We start from the raw sequence: 14,398 nt of genomic DNA on the forward strand, positions 1-14,398 counted from the left end.
TGATGAGAACTAGGAGGGAATTTTGGAAGAGACAGCCAATCACGAGGCCACTTCCTGGTGTTGCAATAGCGTGCAGGAAGCTGTGGATGGTGGGCAGCTTGGCTGGAAAAGGTAGGCACTGCTGACGTAGATGGCAGAACGAGAGGGTGCCTCGAAACGGAAGCACAATATGACGACTTTAGAAGGTTTGTTCTTTAAAATTTCAGCCACTGTTACCAGGCCAGCAATAGGGACAGCTGTATGGCTGAAGGTCCCTGCTATTTGTGGTGCCAGTTGGTTGGGTGGCTGAGCAACTATAGGAGGCCTCACATAAACCTTTCACTGAGAGGCTGTCTCTATGTATATGACAGGCTTCTACCTAAGCTGAGTTGCAGTGTGCTGCTTAGAAAGTTCAAATCACTGAGTGATGAGTGCCTTCCATTTGTACTTTAATTGGTTATAATGCCTGCCTGCTGCTGTATGGGGTCTTACTGAAATTTGGCTTGAGGCACGAACATACCAGGGATAAAAGCCTACCCGCAAATTTGTCACCATCAGAGAAAGACTATTCAGCCCATTACCTCCACATCATTCATGACACCCACCCTCTCAGGACAACTGGAAATTAGATGATTCTTGGCTGCTCGCTAAAGAGCTTTCTTCTGATCCCTTCCTCCTTGAAATACTTTTATAAAACAGCTAAACAAAAACCGTTCAATAAAAAACAAAAAGCACACTCTCCAGGCAAAATAATTGGATGATAATAATTCATACTGGCCACATTCCAATCTGCAACCTTCCTTTTTGAGGAATTTAAAGTAATGTCAAAATTAAAGAACTCCCTAACAGGATTGGAAGGAAAGCTTTTCGGTTTAAGGAGATGGTACACCCCAAGGGCAAGTAGGGACAGGTAATAAATGCCAACTTTGATACAGATGTCCATAATTGCTGGAATGAAGTAAGTTCTGTTGACAGTATTAAATTGTTTTTAAATCACCATTAAGTCTGAAATTAGGCATCAGTCACTTACACACAAATGTGAGGGAGTATTGCTTTAGAATAGGTCAGTGATGGTGTATGAGAAGGTGTTGTCATAATGGATGGAAATTGAGATGGAAAATGGCCTTAAATAGGCAGGACTATAAGATCAGAATGCAAAATGTTAGGTTCTTATTCGCCAAGGAGCTGGGCAAAAAGTTGGAGTAAAACCAAATGCATGACTGAGCTTCAGCTTAGGCACCACCACCTATAAGGCACAGGTTAAAAGTGTGATGGAATATTCCCCACTTGTCTCGATGGATGCAGTACCAACAGTATTCAAGCATCTCGCATCAATCCAGCACAAAGCAATTCATTTGAATGGCATCCCAATCCCTGCCTTCAACATTCACTCCTTTCACCAGGATTTGCAGAGTTATGTCTGCCACCTACAAGATGCACAACTCACGAATGCTTCTTCGGCAGCACCTATCAAACCTGCAACTTCTAATATCTAAAAGTGCAAGGGAAAACCACCACCTGTAAGTTTTCCTTAAAATCACACATCATCTTGACTTTATTGCTGCTCCTTCACTATCATTGGGTCAAAATTCTGGAACACCTTTCCTAACAGCACAGTGGAACTCCGTATACCCAGGTACTTCAGCACAACAAGAAGGCAGCCCATCACTGCCTTCTCTAGGGCAAGTAGACATGAACAATATTAGTCATCTCCCCCATTTTATTCTATGAATGAATAAAATTGAAGTTCCTGAAAAGTAGAGTGCACACCTCTGTTATACTGCTAAGTGCAACACAATTTACTATTTCAAAACTTATGTCTCCAGCTGATGGCAATAATTGGACAAGTTAGATTCCAGAGTTGATAGTCCATAGGTTTTATGCTTACTATTTGGTTGTTATGGTGATAAATCACTGATCATATTCACAAGAGACAGCTAATAGTCTATTGACAAAAGGGAATAAGCTTATTACACAGGAGGAAAGAAATTAAACTTAATGTATGACAATTTGGAAATATCTCATCATCAGCAACAGCAAAAAAACACAAACTCCTCTCTTTTCCTGAAATATCCTTTACAGATATTTAACCACAGTGAAAAGTTATTCATATTGAGAATGTTGGCTTGCTTGCCGAGCTGGCTTGTTTTCATTCAGACATTTCACCGCCATGCTAGGTAACATCAGTGAGACCTCCAATGAAGTTATTCATCTCCTTAATTGTAAAATTTCTTACTCAACTGATGAGGTCACAAGTGCTGTCTTTTTGGTAAATTTCTTTTCATTCACTACTCTCTGCTCCTGTCTCTCTCTGAGGCACACAGACACAAGCTAACTCAATGACCTTTCTCATTGAGCTGTAATGGAAAATCTCTATTTCCAGTTACTTTGATTACTTCAAAGCTGTTAAACAGCACGTCTGCTGGTATGCATCTTTTCTTCTGAATTTAGCTTTGTTTTGGCTCCTGCCCACTCTTCCTTTAGGTTGTTAAAAGTTCATCTTAATAAATGCATCAATAATGGTCTCATCAGGCAGCTTACCTCACCATTTAGATCATATGATTTAATAGAAATGCTTTCTTTGACTCTCTGCTAAAAAAAACTTTCTGACTACTGGAAAGAGTCACCTTCGCAGAACTATATAAACCCTAAATTACACCCAAAGCTTTGTACTGTCAACACCATCAGCTGCATAACTGTAATATTCAAAATAAGCATGTGCATTTTTTGGGCTGCAAAACTCCACAGTATATTCATGGTTACAGTGGTGGCCCTGGGAATAAAATGAAGTATGAGTTTAGAAACATATTAGTGCAAGATTTAGAGTGCATCAGACTGCAGCAGTTTAAGAAGGTGGCTCAACACCTTATTATAGACAGTTAGGGATACTTATTAAATGCCAATGACATTCATATCCCATGAATGAATAAAAGAAGTATAATTATTTCAGTAATTGTACTTGGTCTACACTAGGAGAGGTCTCTCAGATTTCTGGCCAACATTTGTCCTTCAAGAAACTCCTAAATCAGATTCTTTGGTCATTATCTCATTGCCATTTGCTTGGGGCCTTCCAGTAGGCAAATTACCTGCTGCATTAATTCCATTATAACAGTGGCTATGCTTCAAGAGTACTTAATGAGGTGGAAAGTGCTCTGGGGCATTCTGAGAGCATGAAAAGCACTGTACTGTGTAATAATAAGTCCGTTCTTTCTTTGAAAGAACTGGCGCTGCTATGCAATTATCGGGTGGATGATGGTTAATGAGAGTTAGATGGTTCTGTTAAAAGTGGGTTAACTTTTACACAAATCAATGAGTTCTTAAACATTAATACGATGCTACAGACCTGCCACTCGGCCGTAACAGGTAGCACACCTAATATAAGGTAAGTTATTGATGTATTTTCTGACAATGAATGCTGGGACTAGTTCAAACATTTTTAAATTCGTTGATATGCTTTCTTTTCACAGTAGTCGTGGTAAAGCAATGGTAAATTTGTATTTTCAAACCCTTTGGGATACTGGATTTTAAAATTCTGGTAAAGACTCAAAGAGAAAAATATTCAATGCAAATTACATTATATTTGAGACAGACTACATTTAAGGATAAGGAGTTCACCAGGGGGAAGAACACAGACCTAATAGACAATCAGAGCCAGAGAGAAGTAGACAGGCAGGCAAAGAAGGTTCGAGACAAGGACAGAAATGAGACACCGAGACGAAAACCGACCGCGAGAGCCAGGAGCTAAGGAACACTTCAGGAAAGGGTTTGCGAGAGAGGCATACAAAGGGAGGGGAAAACAGACAAGACTGAAGCAAACAGAAAGACACGCGACAACAGAGAAGAATCTGTGACACAAACAGAAGGAAAACAGAGAGAGACGGAATAGCGAGAGGGAAGTTTATTTAATGAGTGATTTAGTAAGAGTCAATCAGCTGGCAGAAAGAGACGCCGAGACACATGATGAGGAACAGAGTAGAGAGAGAGAGAAGGGAGTACAATCAGAGAACGACATCAAGTAATTGGAGGTCTACCTGAGAAGGTGAGCCGGAGCCGGGCTTGGGAAGGTCTCCACGCACCGGTCAGTCTTTCCCCAAGGGCAGACAGGAGCAGGACTTGAAGGAGAAACGTAGTGAGCCCCCAGTGGAGGCTGAAGGAGAATCCGCATCCCGAAGCTGAACGGCGAGCACTGTTCATCCCCAACATCGTGCGGCTTCTTCTGCTTCTTCTTTCCAAAGCCGATTCCAACGGCAGCAATTCCCGGAAAGCTTGAGACTATCCCAGTACAAATATCAGAGTGAAGGGAGAGGAGGAACAGCTGGTGGTGGGGAGGGGTGTGGAATTGGGCAGGGGGTAAGGATTGAAATGGTTTCTTAAGTCAGCCTAAGTGACCTCTCAAGGGAAGTGGTCGAACACGGGGGGGCTGTACCTCTCAATTGACCCCTGGCGATAGTGGGGGCTGGTCACAGACGCACAGTTCGAGGCTACTCCCCAAGTTTGCACCTTTTTTTTCCGAAGCGAACACTGACAGTAAGATAGTCAGTACCTGGTTCTTCAGGGTGTTTGCTCTGGCTCCCACTCGTTTGCCGCAGGAACCATCACCCTCCTTTCCCTGCTCTGTCAGGCGGTAGTCTACACACACCTCCTTCGAGTCTGTCTGTCCACTTTCACTTGGGCTAGAGGGAGAGAGAGAGAGAGCAACATGCCCCTCCTCTCTCAGCTTTCAAGACTATGATCTCCTGCCGAAAGTTAAATGCAAGTGACACATTGAGAGTACCGCCTTCTAAAGATGCACAGAACCAGATTAAACCACCCCCACCCCAAAACACACACACACTGCGATTACCTCCACCCTCTCTGCAAAAAAATCTCCAGAATAAACCAGTCAAATGCCGAATGAAAGAACAGGGTCTTCTTCCTGCCGTTTTAGTTTCTTTTTAAGTTCATACTTGCGTAATTCTGATCTGGGTTACATTGTAACTGTATGTGTATTTGTGCAGGATGATTATTTCTGCGGTTCCGCCAATTGACAGGTGCATTTACTCGCTCAGATCACCATTTAAAGCGCCCAGGCTGGAAAGCAAGGAGCGTCCGGGAGTTAATAACCTTCTTCAGGCGGAAGCACTTGTCCGCGTTGCTGTTTTTGAAATTCTAGTGTCGGTGTTGATGTGATATTTGTTTCCAGGAGGCGGGAGGGGCGTATTTGTTTATGTTAGCCCCCATGTAGAAATCTGATGGTGGATATTGAAGAGCCCGACAACCATCTCAAATAGCTATAATATTCAAACATTACATTCCTCAGGCATATGATGTGTGACTAGAATTAGTCAGTAGGTTACACGGACCAACGTAGAACGTACAGTACATAGCACAGTACAGGCCCTTCGGCCCTCGATGTTGTGCCGACCTGTCATACCGATCTCAAGCCCATCTAACCTACACTATTCCATGTACGTCCATATGCTTATCCAATGATACCTTAAATGTACCCAAAGTTGGCGAATCTACTACCGTTGCAGGCAAAGCGTTCATTCCCTTACTACTCTCTGAGTAAAGAAACTACCTCTGACATCTGTCCTATATCTTTCACCCCTCAATTTAAAGCTATGCCCCCTCGTGCTCGCCGTCACCATCCTAGGAAAAAGGCTCTCCCTATCCATCCTATCTAACCCTCTGATTGTTTTATATGTTTCAATTAAGTCACCTCTCAACCTTCTTCTCTCTAATGAAAACAGCCTCAAGTCCCTCAGCCTTTCCTCGTAAGACCTTCCCTCCATACCAGGCAACATCCTAGTAAATCTCCTCTGCACACTTTCCAAAGCTTCCACATCCTTCTTATAATGCGGTGCCCAGAACTGTATGCAATACTCCAAGTGTGGTCGCACCAGAATTTTGTACAGCTTGACCATAACCTCTTGGTTCCGGAACTCGATCCCTCTATTAATAAAAGCTAAAACACTGTATGCCTTCTTAACAACCCGGTCAACCTGGGTGGCAACTTTCAAGGATCTGTGTACATGGACACCGAGATCTCTCTGCTCATCTACACTGCTAAGAATCTTACCGTTAGCCCTGTACTTTGCCTTCTGGTTCCTCCTACCAAAGTGCATCACCTCACATTTGTCTGCATTAAACTCCATTTGCCACCTCTCAGCCCAGCTCTGCAGCTTATCTATGTCTCTCTGCAACCTACAGCATCCTTCGTCACTATCCACAACTCCACCGACGTTAGTGTCGTCTGCAAATTTACTAACCCATCCTTCTACGCCCTCATCCATGTCATTTTTAAAAATGATAAATAGCAGTGGACCCAACACCGACCCTTGCGGTACACCACTAGTAACTGCTCTCCAGGATGAACATTTCCCATCAACTACCACCCTCTGTCTTCTTTCAGCAAGCCAATTTCCGATCCAAACAGCTACATCTCCCACAATTCCATTCCTCCACATTTTGTACAATAGCATATTGTGGGGAACCTTATCGAACACTTTGCTGAAATCCATATACACCACATCAACCGGTTTACTCTCATCTACCTGTTTGGTCACCTTCTCAAAGAACTCAATAAGGTTTGTGAGGCACGACCTTCCCTTCACAAAACCGTGCTGACTATCCCTAATCAATTTATTCTTTTCTAGATGATTATAAATCCTATCCCTTATAACCTTTTCCAACACTTTACCAACAACTGAGGTAAGGCTCACTGGTCTATAATTACCAGGGTTGTCTCTACTCCCCTTCTTGAACAGGGGAACCACATTTGCTATCCTCCAGTCATCTGGCACAATTCCTGTAGACAATGACGAGTTAAAGATCAATGCCAAAGGCTCAGCAATCTCCTCCCTGGCTTCCCAGAGGATCCGAGGATAAATCCCATCCAGCCCAGGGGACTTATCTATCTTCACCCTCTGATCGATTTCTAATACCTTTTCCTTGTGAACCTCAATCCCACCTAGTCTAGTAGCCTGTATCTCAGTATTATCCTCGACAACATTGTCGTTTTCTAGAGTGAATACTGTTGAAACATATTCATTTAGCGCTTCCCCTATCTCATCTGACTCCACACACAACTTACCACTACTATCCTTGATTGGGCCTAATCTTATTTTCGTCATTCTTTTATTCCTTAAATACCGAAAGAAAGCCTTAGGGTTTACCCTGATCCTATCCGCCAACAACTTCTCATGTCTCCTCCTGGCTCTTCTGAGCTCTCTCTTTAGGTCTTTCCTGGCTACCTCGTAGCCCTCAAGTGCCCTAACTGAGCTTTTACATCTCATCCTAACATAAGCCTTCTTCTTCCTCTTGACCAGAGATTCCACCTCCTTCGTAAACCACGGCTCCCGCACTCTACAGCTTCCTCCCTGCCTGACAGGTACATACTTATCTAGGACACACAGGAGCTTTTCCTTGAATAAGCTCCACATTTCTAATGTGCCCATCCCCTGCAGTTTCCCTCCCCGTCCTATGCTCCCTAAATCCTGCCTAATCTCATCGTAATTGCCTTTCCCCCAGCTATAACTCTTGCCCAGTGGTATAGACCTATCCCTTTCCATCACTAAAGTAAACATAACAGAATTGTGATCGCTATCAGCAAAGTGCTCACCTACTTCCAAATCTAACACCTGGCCACTTACAGTAGCCTGTCATACTTCAAGTGATGCTGGGTAGTACAGAATATGAGACCTTTATATCCTCATGAATTGATTCTTGACATTTATTCATGCGATGCTACCATAGTCCACAGTTATTCGCCCCCCCACCCCGGCTCATTGTCCTTCAATTGCATGGTTTGCTAGACTATTTCAGAATGGTAGTTAAGAGCCAAGCATTTTGTTATGCCGTCAGAAGTCACAGATAAATCAGATCTGGTAAGAACAGCAGACTTTCATTCCCTAAAGAACATTAGTGAAACAGATAGTTTTGTTTTTAATGGCAGTAATTAAATATTCTTACACACACACACTCTAGATTTTGACATTGATTTCAAATTTCACTATCTGCTATGATGGGACTTGAAACACATATTCCCAGAATTATTAGTCCAGTGATATTACCACTACACCACCACCTCTCCTTGAGGCTATCACAAGCATTTCTCTTAACGGCACACTGACGGTGACATAAAACATAAGTGTCACCAATAGGGTGTGTGTGTTGGTCTCAGAGGGGATGTGGTGCAGGTACAATAGAGTTAGCTCAGCGGCTCAAAGGTTCAATTGTAGAGTACGTCAATTTGCCTGATAAGGTTTAGACATTGTGGGGTATCTTAATGGAGATAAGTGAATGATAAGAGGATTCTGTGGTCAACAGATCCTCTGGCGAGGAACAGGGAGGTGCAAACTTTTCACCTGTTTTCAAGAAAAATCTATAAATTTCACCCACGGTAGAAATTGGGGGGTCTTCCTGTTCCTCCATCCCTCAAAAGCTATGGATCTTTCATCATTTGAAGCTCTTAAGTTTGAGTTTGACAGATTTTATTTTATCAGGAAAGGGTTTCAAGAGATACAGATGAAAGGTGGGTGGATGGTAAATCAGCCATGATCTAACTGACGTGCTCCATGGCTATGTTTTTCCCCCAAGTTCCTGAATTGTCCACCAGAGTCTAATATCATGAGAAGTCCCACTGCTGCAATGACGGAACTGGGAGAGTGATGGTGGTTGACGGATTATTGAAAGTTAGGCTTCAGGCGCACTGGGTTAGATTCTAGACCATTTTCCAGTGAGAAATCTTGACTTTACTGGGTGGTAACAAGTGAGCAGGTGGTATTAAATTTCTCTCCAGTTTTATTTCAGCTGACTTCAATTGAAATAAAAATGACAAGGGAATGAAGAGGGGGACTATTCCCTTATTGATGGTGGAAAGACTGTCTTTATTGTCAGGGTTCAATGATTTAGTCCTTTCAGTTGTTAGAATTGCTGATGAGGTGTGGCGTGGGTGAGATTTGATTATTTGGTGTATGAATGCAAGTTTATTTTAAGGGTCTAGGCTGGAAAAGACAGCTTTTGTGCTCCTGAGATGCTGCTTGGCCTACTGTGTTCATCCAGTTTCACACTTTGTTATTTTGTGCCCTGTTGTGAGGGTGTTACTTCCACTGCTGTCAAATCTGATAGGTGCCTGGACATTACCACGAGTGTACATCTCTGTTATGATTCAAAGTTCTGGCTATGATCTCAATCCTCCTTTATTCATTTATTTTATTTTATTCATTCATGGGATAAGGGTGTCACTGGCTGGGCAGCATTTATTGCCCATTCCTAATTGCCCAGAGGGCAGTTTAGAGTTCAAACACATTGCTGTGGGTCTGGAGTCACATGTAGACCAGACCAGGTTAGGCTGGCAGTTTCCTTCCCTAAAGGATAGTAGTGAACCACATGGGTTTTTCCTGACTAACGATTCATGAACATTGTTACACTCTTAATCTCAGTTTGCTTTTTAAAAACAAAACTACATTCAAATTCCACCATGGTGGGTTTCAAAACTGGGTTACTGGATTAATATTATATCAGAGATAATGGGAACTGCAGATGCTGGAGTATCCAAGATAATAAAGTGTAAAGCTGGATGAACACAGCTGGTTGCCTGAGATGGAGACTAAGTGGTCCAGGAAGGTGAGGGATGTGTTGGAGATGGCCCAGGTGAACTTGAGGTTGGGGTGGAAGGTGTTGGTGAAGTGGATGAACTGGACTGACCTATCCCCTCCCTACCTCCCCATCTATACTCTCCTCTCCACCTATCTTCTTTTCTCTCCATCTTCGGTCTGCCTCCCCCTCTCTCCCTATTTATTCTAGTTCCCTCACCCTATCCCCCTCTCTGATGAAGGGTCTAGGCCCGAAACGTCAGCTTTTGTGCTCCTGAGATGCTGCTTGCCCTGCTGTGTTCATCCAGCTTCACACTTTGTTATCTTATGCTGGATTAATAGACCAGTGATAATACCTCCACAATTGATAATGGATTCATGGCTATCTTTAGATTCTTAATCCCAGATATTTTACTGAATTCAAATTCTACCATCTGCCATGGCAGAATTCAAACCCCAGTCCCCAGGTACTATCTAGGTTTCTGGATGAACAGCTTAGTGATAATACCACTCGGGCACCGCCTCCTGCTGGGCGAGATGTATCAAGCCAGGACTCACTGTTTTTCAAACTCCAGATTCGGGATCTGAACACACAATGCAGGCTGATACTCCAGTGCATTCCCGAGGGGGTGCAGCACCATCTGAGACACCACCTTTCTGACAAACATCACATGTGATGTGAAACTGCGAGGCCTTGCCGGCTCTCTCGAAAAAAAAACCGCTGGCTCTCTGTATAGAACTCGTGTTCTTCCCAGTGGAGTGTCCAATAACCCAACATATTAAAACTATCATTAGCCCGTGGCTGCCCACAAACTGTTTTCAACGTGCATTCCTATGTAATAGTTCATTCATTCTAAACTGCTTTGAGAAACTTTCAAATCCTGAAAAGCATGGACGCAATCTCTGTCTTCTTTCTTCCTGTTTTCCTCTTTAAAAATCAAACTTTTCCCACTCAGTCCCTAACCTACATCAGCAGTGGAGACATTCAAATTAAAGATTGCGCCATCATATGGGCATTGTGATCAAAATGTATTTAATTACTGGTGAACTTCCAGTGCATTTTTCTCTACAAATATCCACGATCTCAGTTACCATTGGCGCCTTTTGAAATGCTGTTTACTCGGAGGGACAATGACAAATGCGGTTGATTTTCTGAGACTGAGCTAGACTCCTCGCCGAATTGGAGCGATGTTCGAAAGGGCAATGTGTGCCGGTTCTCACAAAGGGGACTGGGGAAGTCTCAGGATGTATTTTACTTGCAGAAGTGGGATTGAGGAAAAAACATAAATTGAACGTGAACAATTCCCCGCGGTGCAGGAAGGTCAGCACTTTTTTTTCTTATGAATCAAAGCTGGAGACAACTTCGCCCGCACTCGACTCTAACCTAAACCCCGAGAGGATCTTGTGATGGGCCCGAAGGGTCGATTGAATCAAGAGGCAGGCCGTCTCACCCACATTTCAGTTAGTGTTGTTCCACAGTCCGGATTAGCATGCTGACCGAATATCGGAAGTCAAGAACAGAGTTCAGTGTTCAAAAGGCCGCTATCAGTCGACATGTTTCCACAAGAAATCTTTGATTTAACATACAGTATATGGAGAGAGGGAGTCAACAATTAAAGTTTCCCGACACGGAATGGTACCTCGGTGCCATCTGCAGGTCGGCTGTGGGATTGAATGATGGACAACAGCCCTCAATACAGAGATAATGGGAACTGCAGATGCTGGAGAATCCAAGATAATAAAATGTGAGGCTGGATGAACACAGCAGGCCAAGCAGCATCTCAGGAGCACAAAAGCTGACGTTTCAGGCCTAGACCCTTCATCAGAGAGGGGGATGGGGTGAGGGTTCTGGAATAAATAGGGAGAGAGGGGGAGGCAGACCGAAGATGGAGAGTAAAGAAGATAGGTGGAGAGAGTATAGGTGGGGAGGTAGGGAGGGGATAGGTCAGTCCAGGGAAGACGGACAGGTCAAGGAGGTGGGATGAGGTTAGTAGGTAGCTGGGGGTGCGGCTTGGGGTGGGAGGAAGGGATGGGTGAGAGGAAGAACAGGTTAGGGAGGCAGAGACAGGTTGGACTGGTTTGGGGATGCAGTGGGTGGAGGGGAAGAGCTGGGCTGGTTGTGTGGTGCAGTGGGGGGAGGGGACGAATTGGGCTGGTTTAGGGATGCGGTGGGGGAAGGGGAGATTTTGAAACTGGTGAAGTCCACATTGATACCATTAGGCTGCAGGGTTCCCAGGTGGAATATGAGTTGCTGTTCCTGCAACCTTTGGGTGGCATCATTGTGGCACTGCAGGAGGCCCATGATGGACATATCATCTAAAGAATGGGAGGGGGAGTGGAAATGGTTTGCGACTGGGAGGTGCAGTTGTTTGTTGCGAACTGAGCGGAGGTGTTCTGCAAAGCGGTCCCCAAGCCTCCGCTTGGTTTCCCCAATGTAGAGGAAGCCACACCGGATACAGTGGATGCAGTATACTACATTGGCAGATGTGCAGGTGAACCTCCGCTTAATGTGGAATGTCATCTTGGGGCCTGGGATGGGGGTGAGGGAGGAGGTGTGGGGGCAAGTGTAGCATTTCCTGCGGTTGCAGGGGAATGTGCCGGGTGTGGTGGGGTTGGAGGGCAGTGTGGATCGAACAAGGGAGTCACGGAGAGAGTGGTCTCTCCGGAAAGCAGACAGGGGTGGGGATGGAAAAATGTCTTGGGTGGTGGGGTCGGATTGTAGATGGCGGAAGTGTCGGAGAATGATGCGTTGTATCCGGAGGTTGGTGGGGTGGTGTGTGAGAATGAGGGGGATCCTCTTTGGGCGGTTGTGGCAGGGGCGGGGTGTGAGGGATGTGTTGCGGGAAATACGGGAGACACGGTCAAGGGCGTTCTCGATCACTGTGGGGGGAAAGTTGCGGTCCTTGAAGAACTTGGACATCTGGGATGTGCGGGAGTGGAATGTCTTATCGTGGGAGCAGATGCGGCGGAGGCAGAGCAATTGGGAATAGGGCATGGAATTTTTGCAGGAGGGTGGGCGGGAGGAGGTGTATTCTAGGTAGCTGTGGGAGTCGGTGGGCTTGAAATGGACATCAGTTACAAGCTGGTTGCCTGGAACAGTCCCTCTTCCACACCTACACAGGCCCCAAACCCCACCTCTTCCTCCGGTACATTGATGACTGTATCGGCACCGCCTCTTGCTCCCCAGAGGAGTTAGAACAGTTCATCCACTTCACCAACACCTTCCACCCCAACCTTCAGTTCACCTTGGCCATCTCGAGCACATCCCTCACCTTCCTGGACCTCTCAGTCTCCATCTCAGGCAACCAGCTGGTAACTGATGTCCATTTCAAGCCCACCGACTCCCACAGCTACCTAGAATACACCTCCAGCCCAATTCGTCCCCTCCCCCCACTGCACCACACAACCAGCCCAGCTCTTCCCCTCCACCCACTGCATCCCCAAACCAGTCCAACCTGTCTCTGCCTCCCTAACCTGTTCTTCCTCTCACCCATCCCTTCCTCCCACCCCAGGCCGCACCCCCATCTACCTACTAAGCTCATCCCACCTCCTTGACCTGTCCGTCTTCCCTGGACTGACCTATCCCCTCCCTACCTCCCCACCTATACTCTCTCCACCTATCTTCTTTTCTCTCCATCTTCGGTCTGCCTCCCCCTCTCTCCCTATTTATTCCAGTTCCCTCACCCCATCCCCCTCTCTGATGAAGGGTCTAGGCCCGAAACGTCAGCTTTTGTGCTCCTGAGATGCTGCTTGGCCTGCTGTGTTCATCCAGCCTCACATTTTATTAGCCCTCAATACAGAGCCCACTACGAACTGCACTGGAAAAAGCAGTTGATCTTAATAGTAACTATGACTTGATGAATTTGTTGTTTGTGTGATACTGCTGCTCATGAGTTGTTTTCCTCTGAAAGTGGGCCCTTTTTAGTTAGTTTTTTTAGTTGATGATGCTGGAACAATTTAGTGTGCCCTTACAGTAAATCAAGAGACAGACAGTTAGAGGACACAAGAGGATAGTAAAAGTAAGATTATGATAACTTTACATTGTTTTATTCATGATTTCTATGAATTGTAATCCTCTAAAAGGAAGCACTTAAGTTCAAAACTTCTGTATTTAATTAAGCATTTGATTTGTAACCTGTTCGACAATCCAGTTTAGTTTCAGATGATAGCAGTCTCACTTCAGAATCAGATGATAGTGGGGTTGTGATGATACTTTGGCTTTAAGAGATGTATTTTGTCCTGCCGCTTTCTTCTTTATGAACAAAGGTTGAGGCGGAGGTATGGAGAGATCTGCTCAAAGCCAATAAACTAAACTGCTTGTGAGGACTTGGGTTTTTCTTAACATTGGAACAATAGAAGCAGCTTGAATGGGTGGTGTCAAGCTCCCACAGAACAAGGGTTTTTAGTTTTAGTTTTCTGCAGTTTCTGAGGCCTTGAATCTGGATGTAGAAGCTCTTATACCTCTCCCTGTTACAGCCAACAGCTGGGGTTCTCTTCCTTCTGCTAGAATTGCATGTGAGACGATCTATTTTGCTGAATTTGCCTTTGCCAAGGGTGTGTTTATGGGATATTAATATTTTGAAACAGTTAATTATATATTATTTTGTTAAGCATTTCAACAGAGTTAGAGTTAAGGCAATTTTTAATTTTATTTTTATTTTGTCTCTATTTTAGCTGTAGGATAAAATAAAGTAGTTTGATCAATCAAATTGCATCTGGAACACAAAACTTTACACTTACCTTTAAAATAAGAAAAAGTTAGGGTTCAGCCTATCAACTTAATATATTTTGTGTGTTTGGTCTGGTCCATAACAGAGACAGATTCCCACTCCAGGGATTTG

General features: G+C 44.5%; 1 protein-coding gene across 2 annotated transcripts in view; it reads right to left on the bottom strand.

The window, feature by feature from the left end:
- Positions 1-4,724, bottom strand: part of sema3h (sema domain, immunoglobulin domain (Ig), short basic domain, secreted, (semaphorin) 3H) — a 164,656-nt gene extending 159,932 nt beyond the window's left edge. For both annotated transcript variants that reach the window (XM_048547760.2, XM_048547759.2), the window contains exon 1: positions 4,011-4,724. In XM_048547760.2, coding sequence (XP_048403717.1) covers positions 4,011-4,182 — 172 coding nt within the window. In that variant the 5' untranslated portion in view covers positions 4,183-4,724. The remainder of the gene's footprint in view (positions 1-4,010) is intronic.
- Positions 4,725-14,398: the final 9,674 nt, after the last annotated feature.

The sequence above is a fragment of the Stegostoma tigrinum genome, chromosome 11 (assembly GCF_030684315.1).
Source record: "Stegostoma tigrinum isolate sSteTig4 chromosome 11, sSteTig4.hap1, whole genome shotgun sequence".
In the NCBI taxonomy this organism is placed as follows: Eukaryota; Metazoa; Chordata; class Chondrichthyes; order Orectolobiformes; family Stegostomatidae; genus Stegostoma; species Stegostoma tigrinum.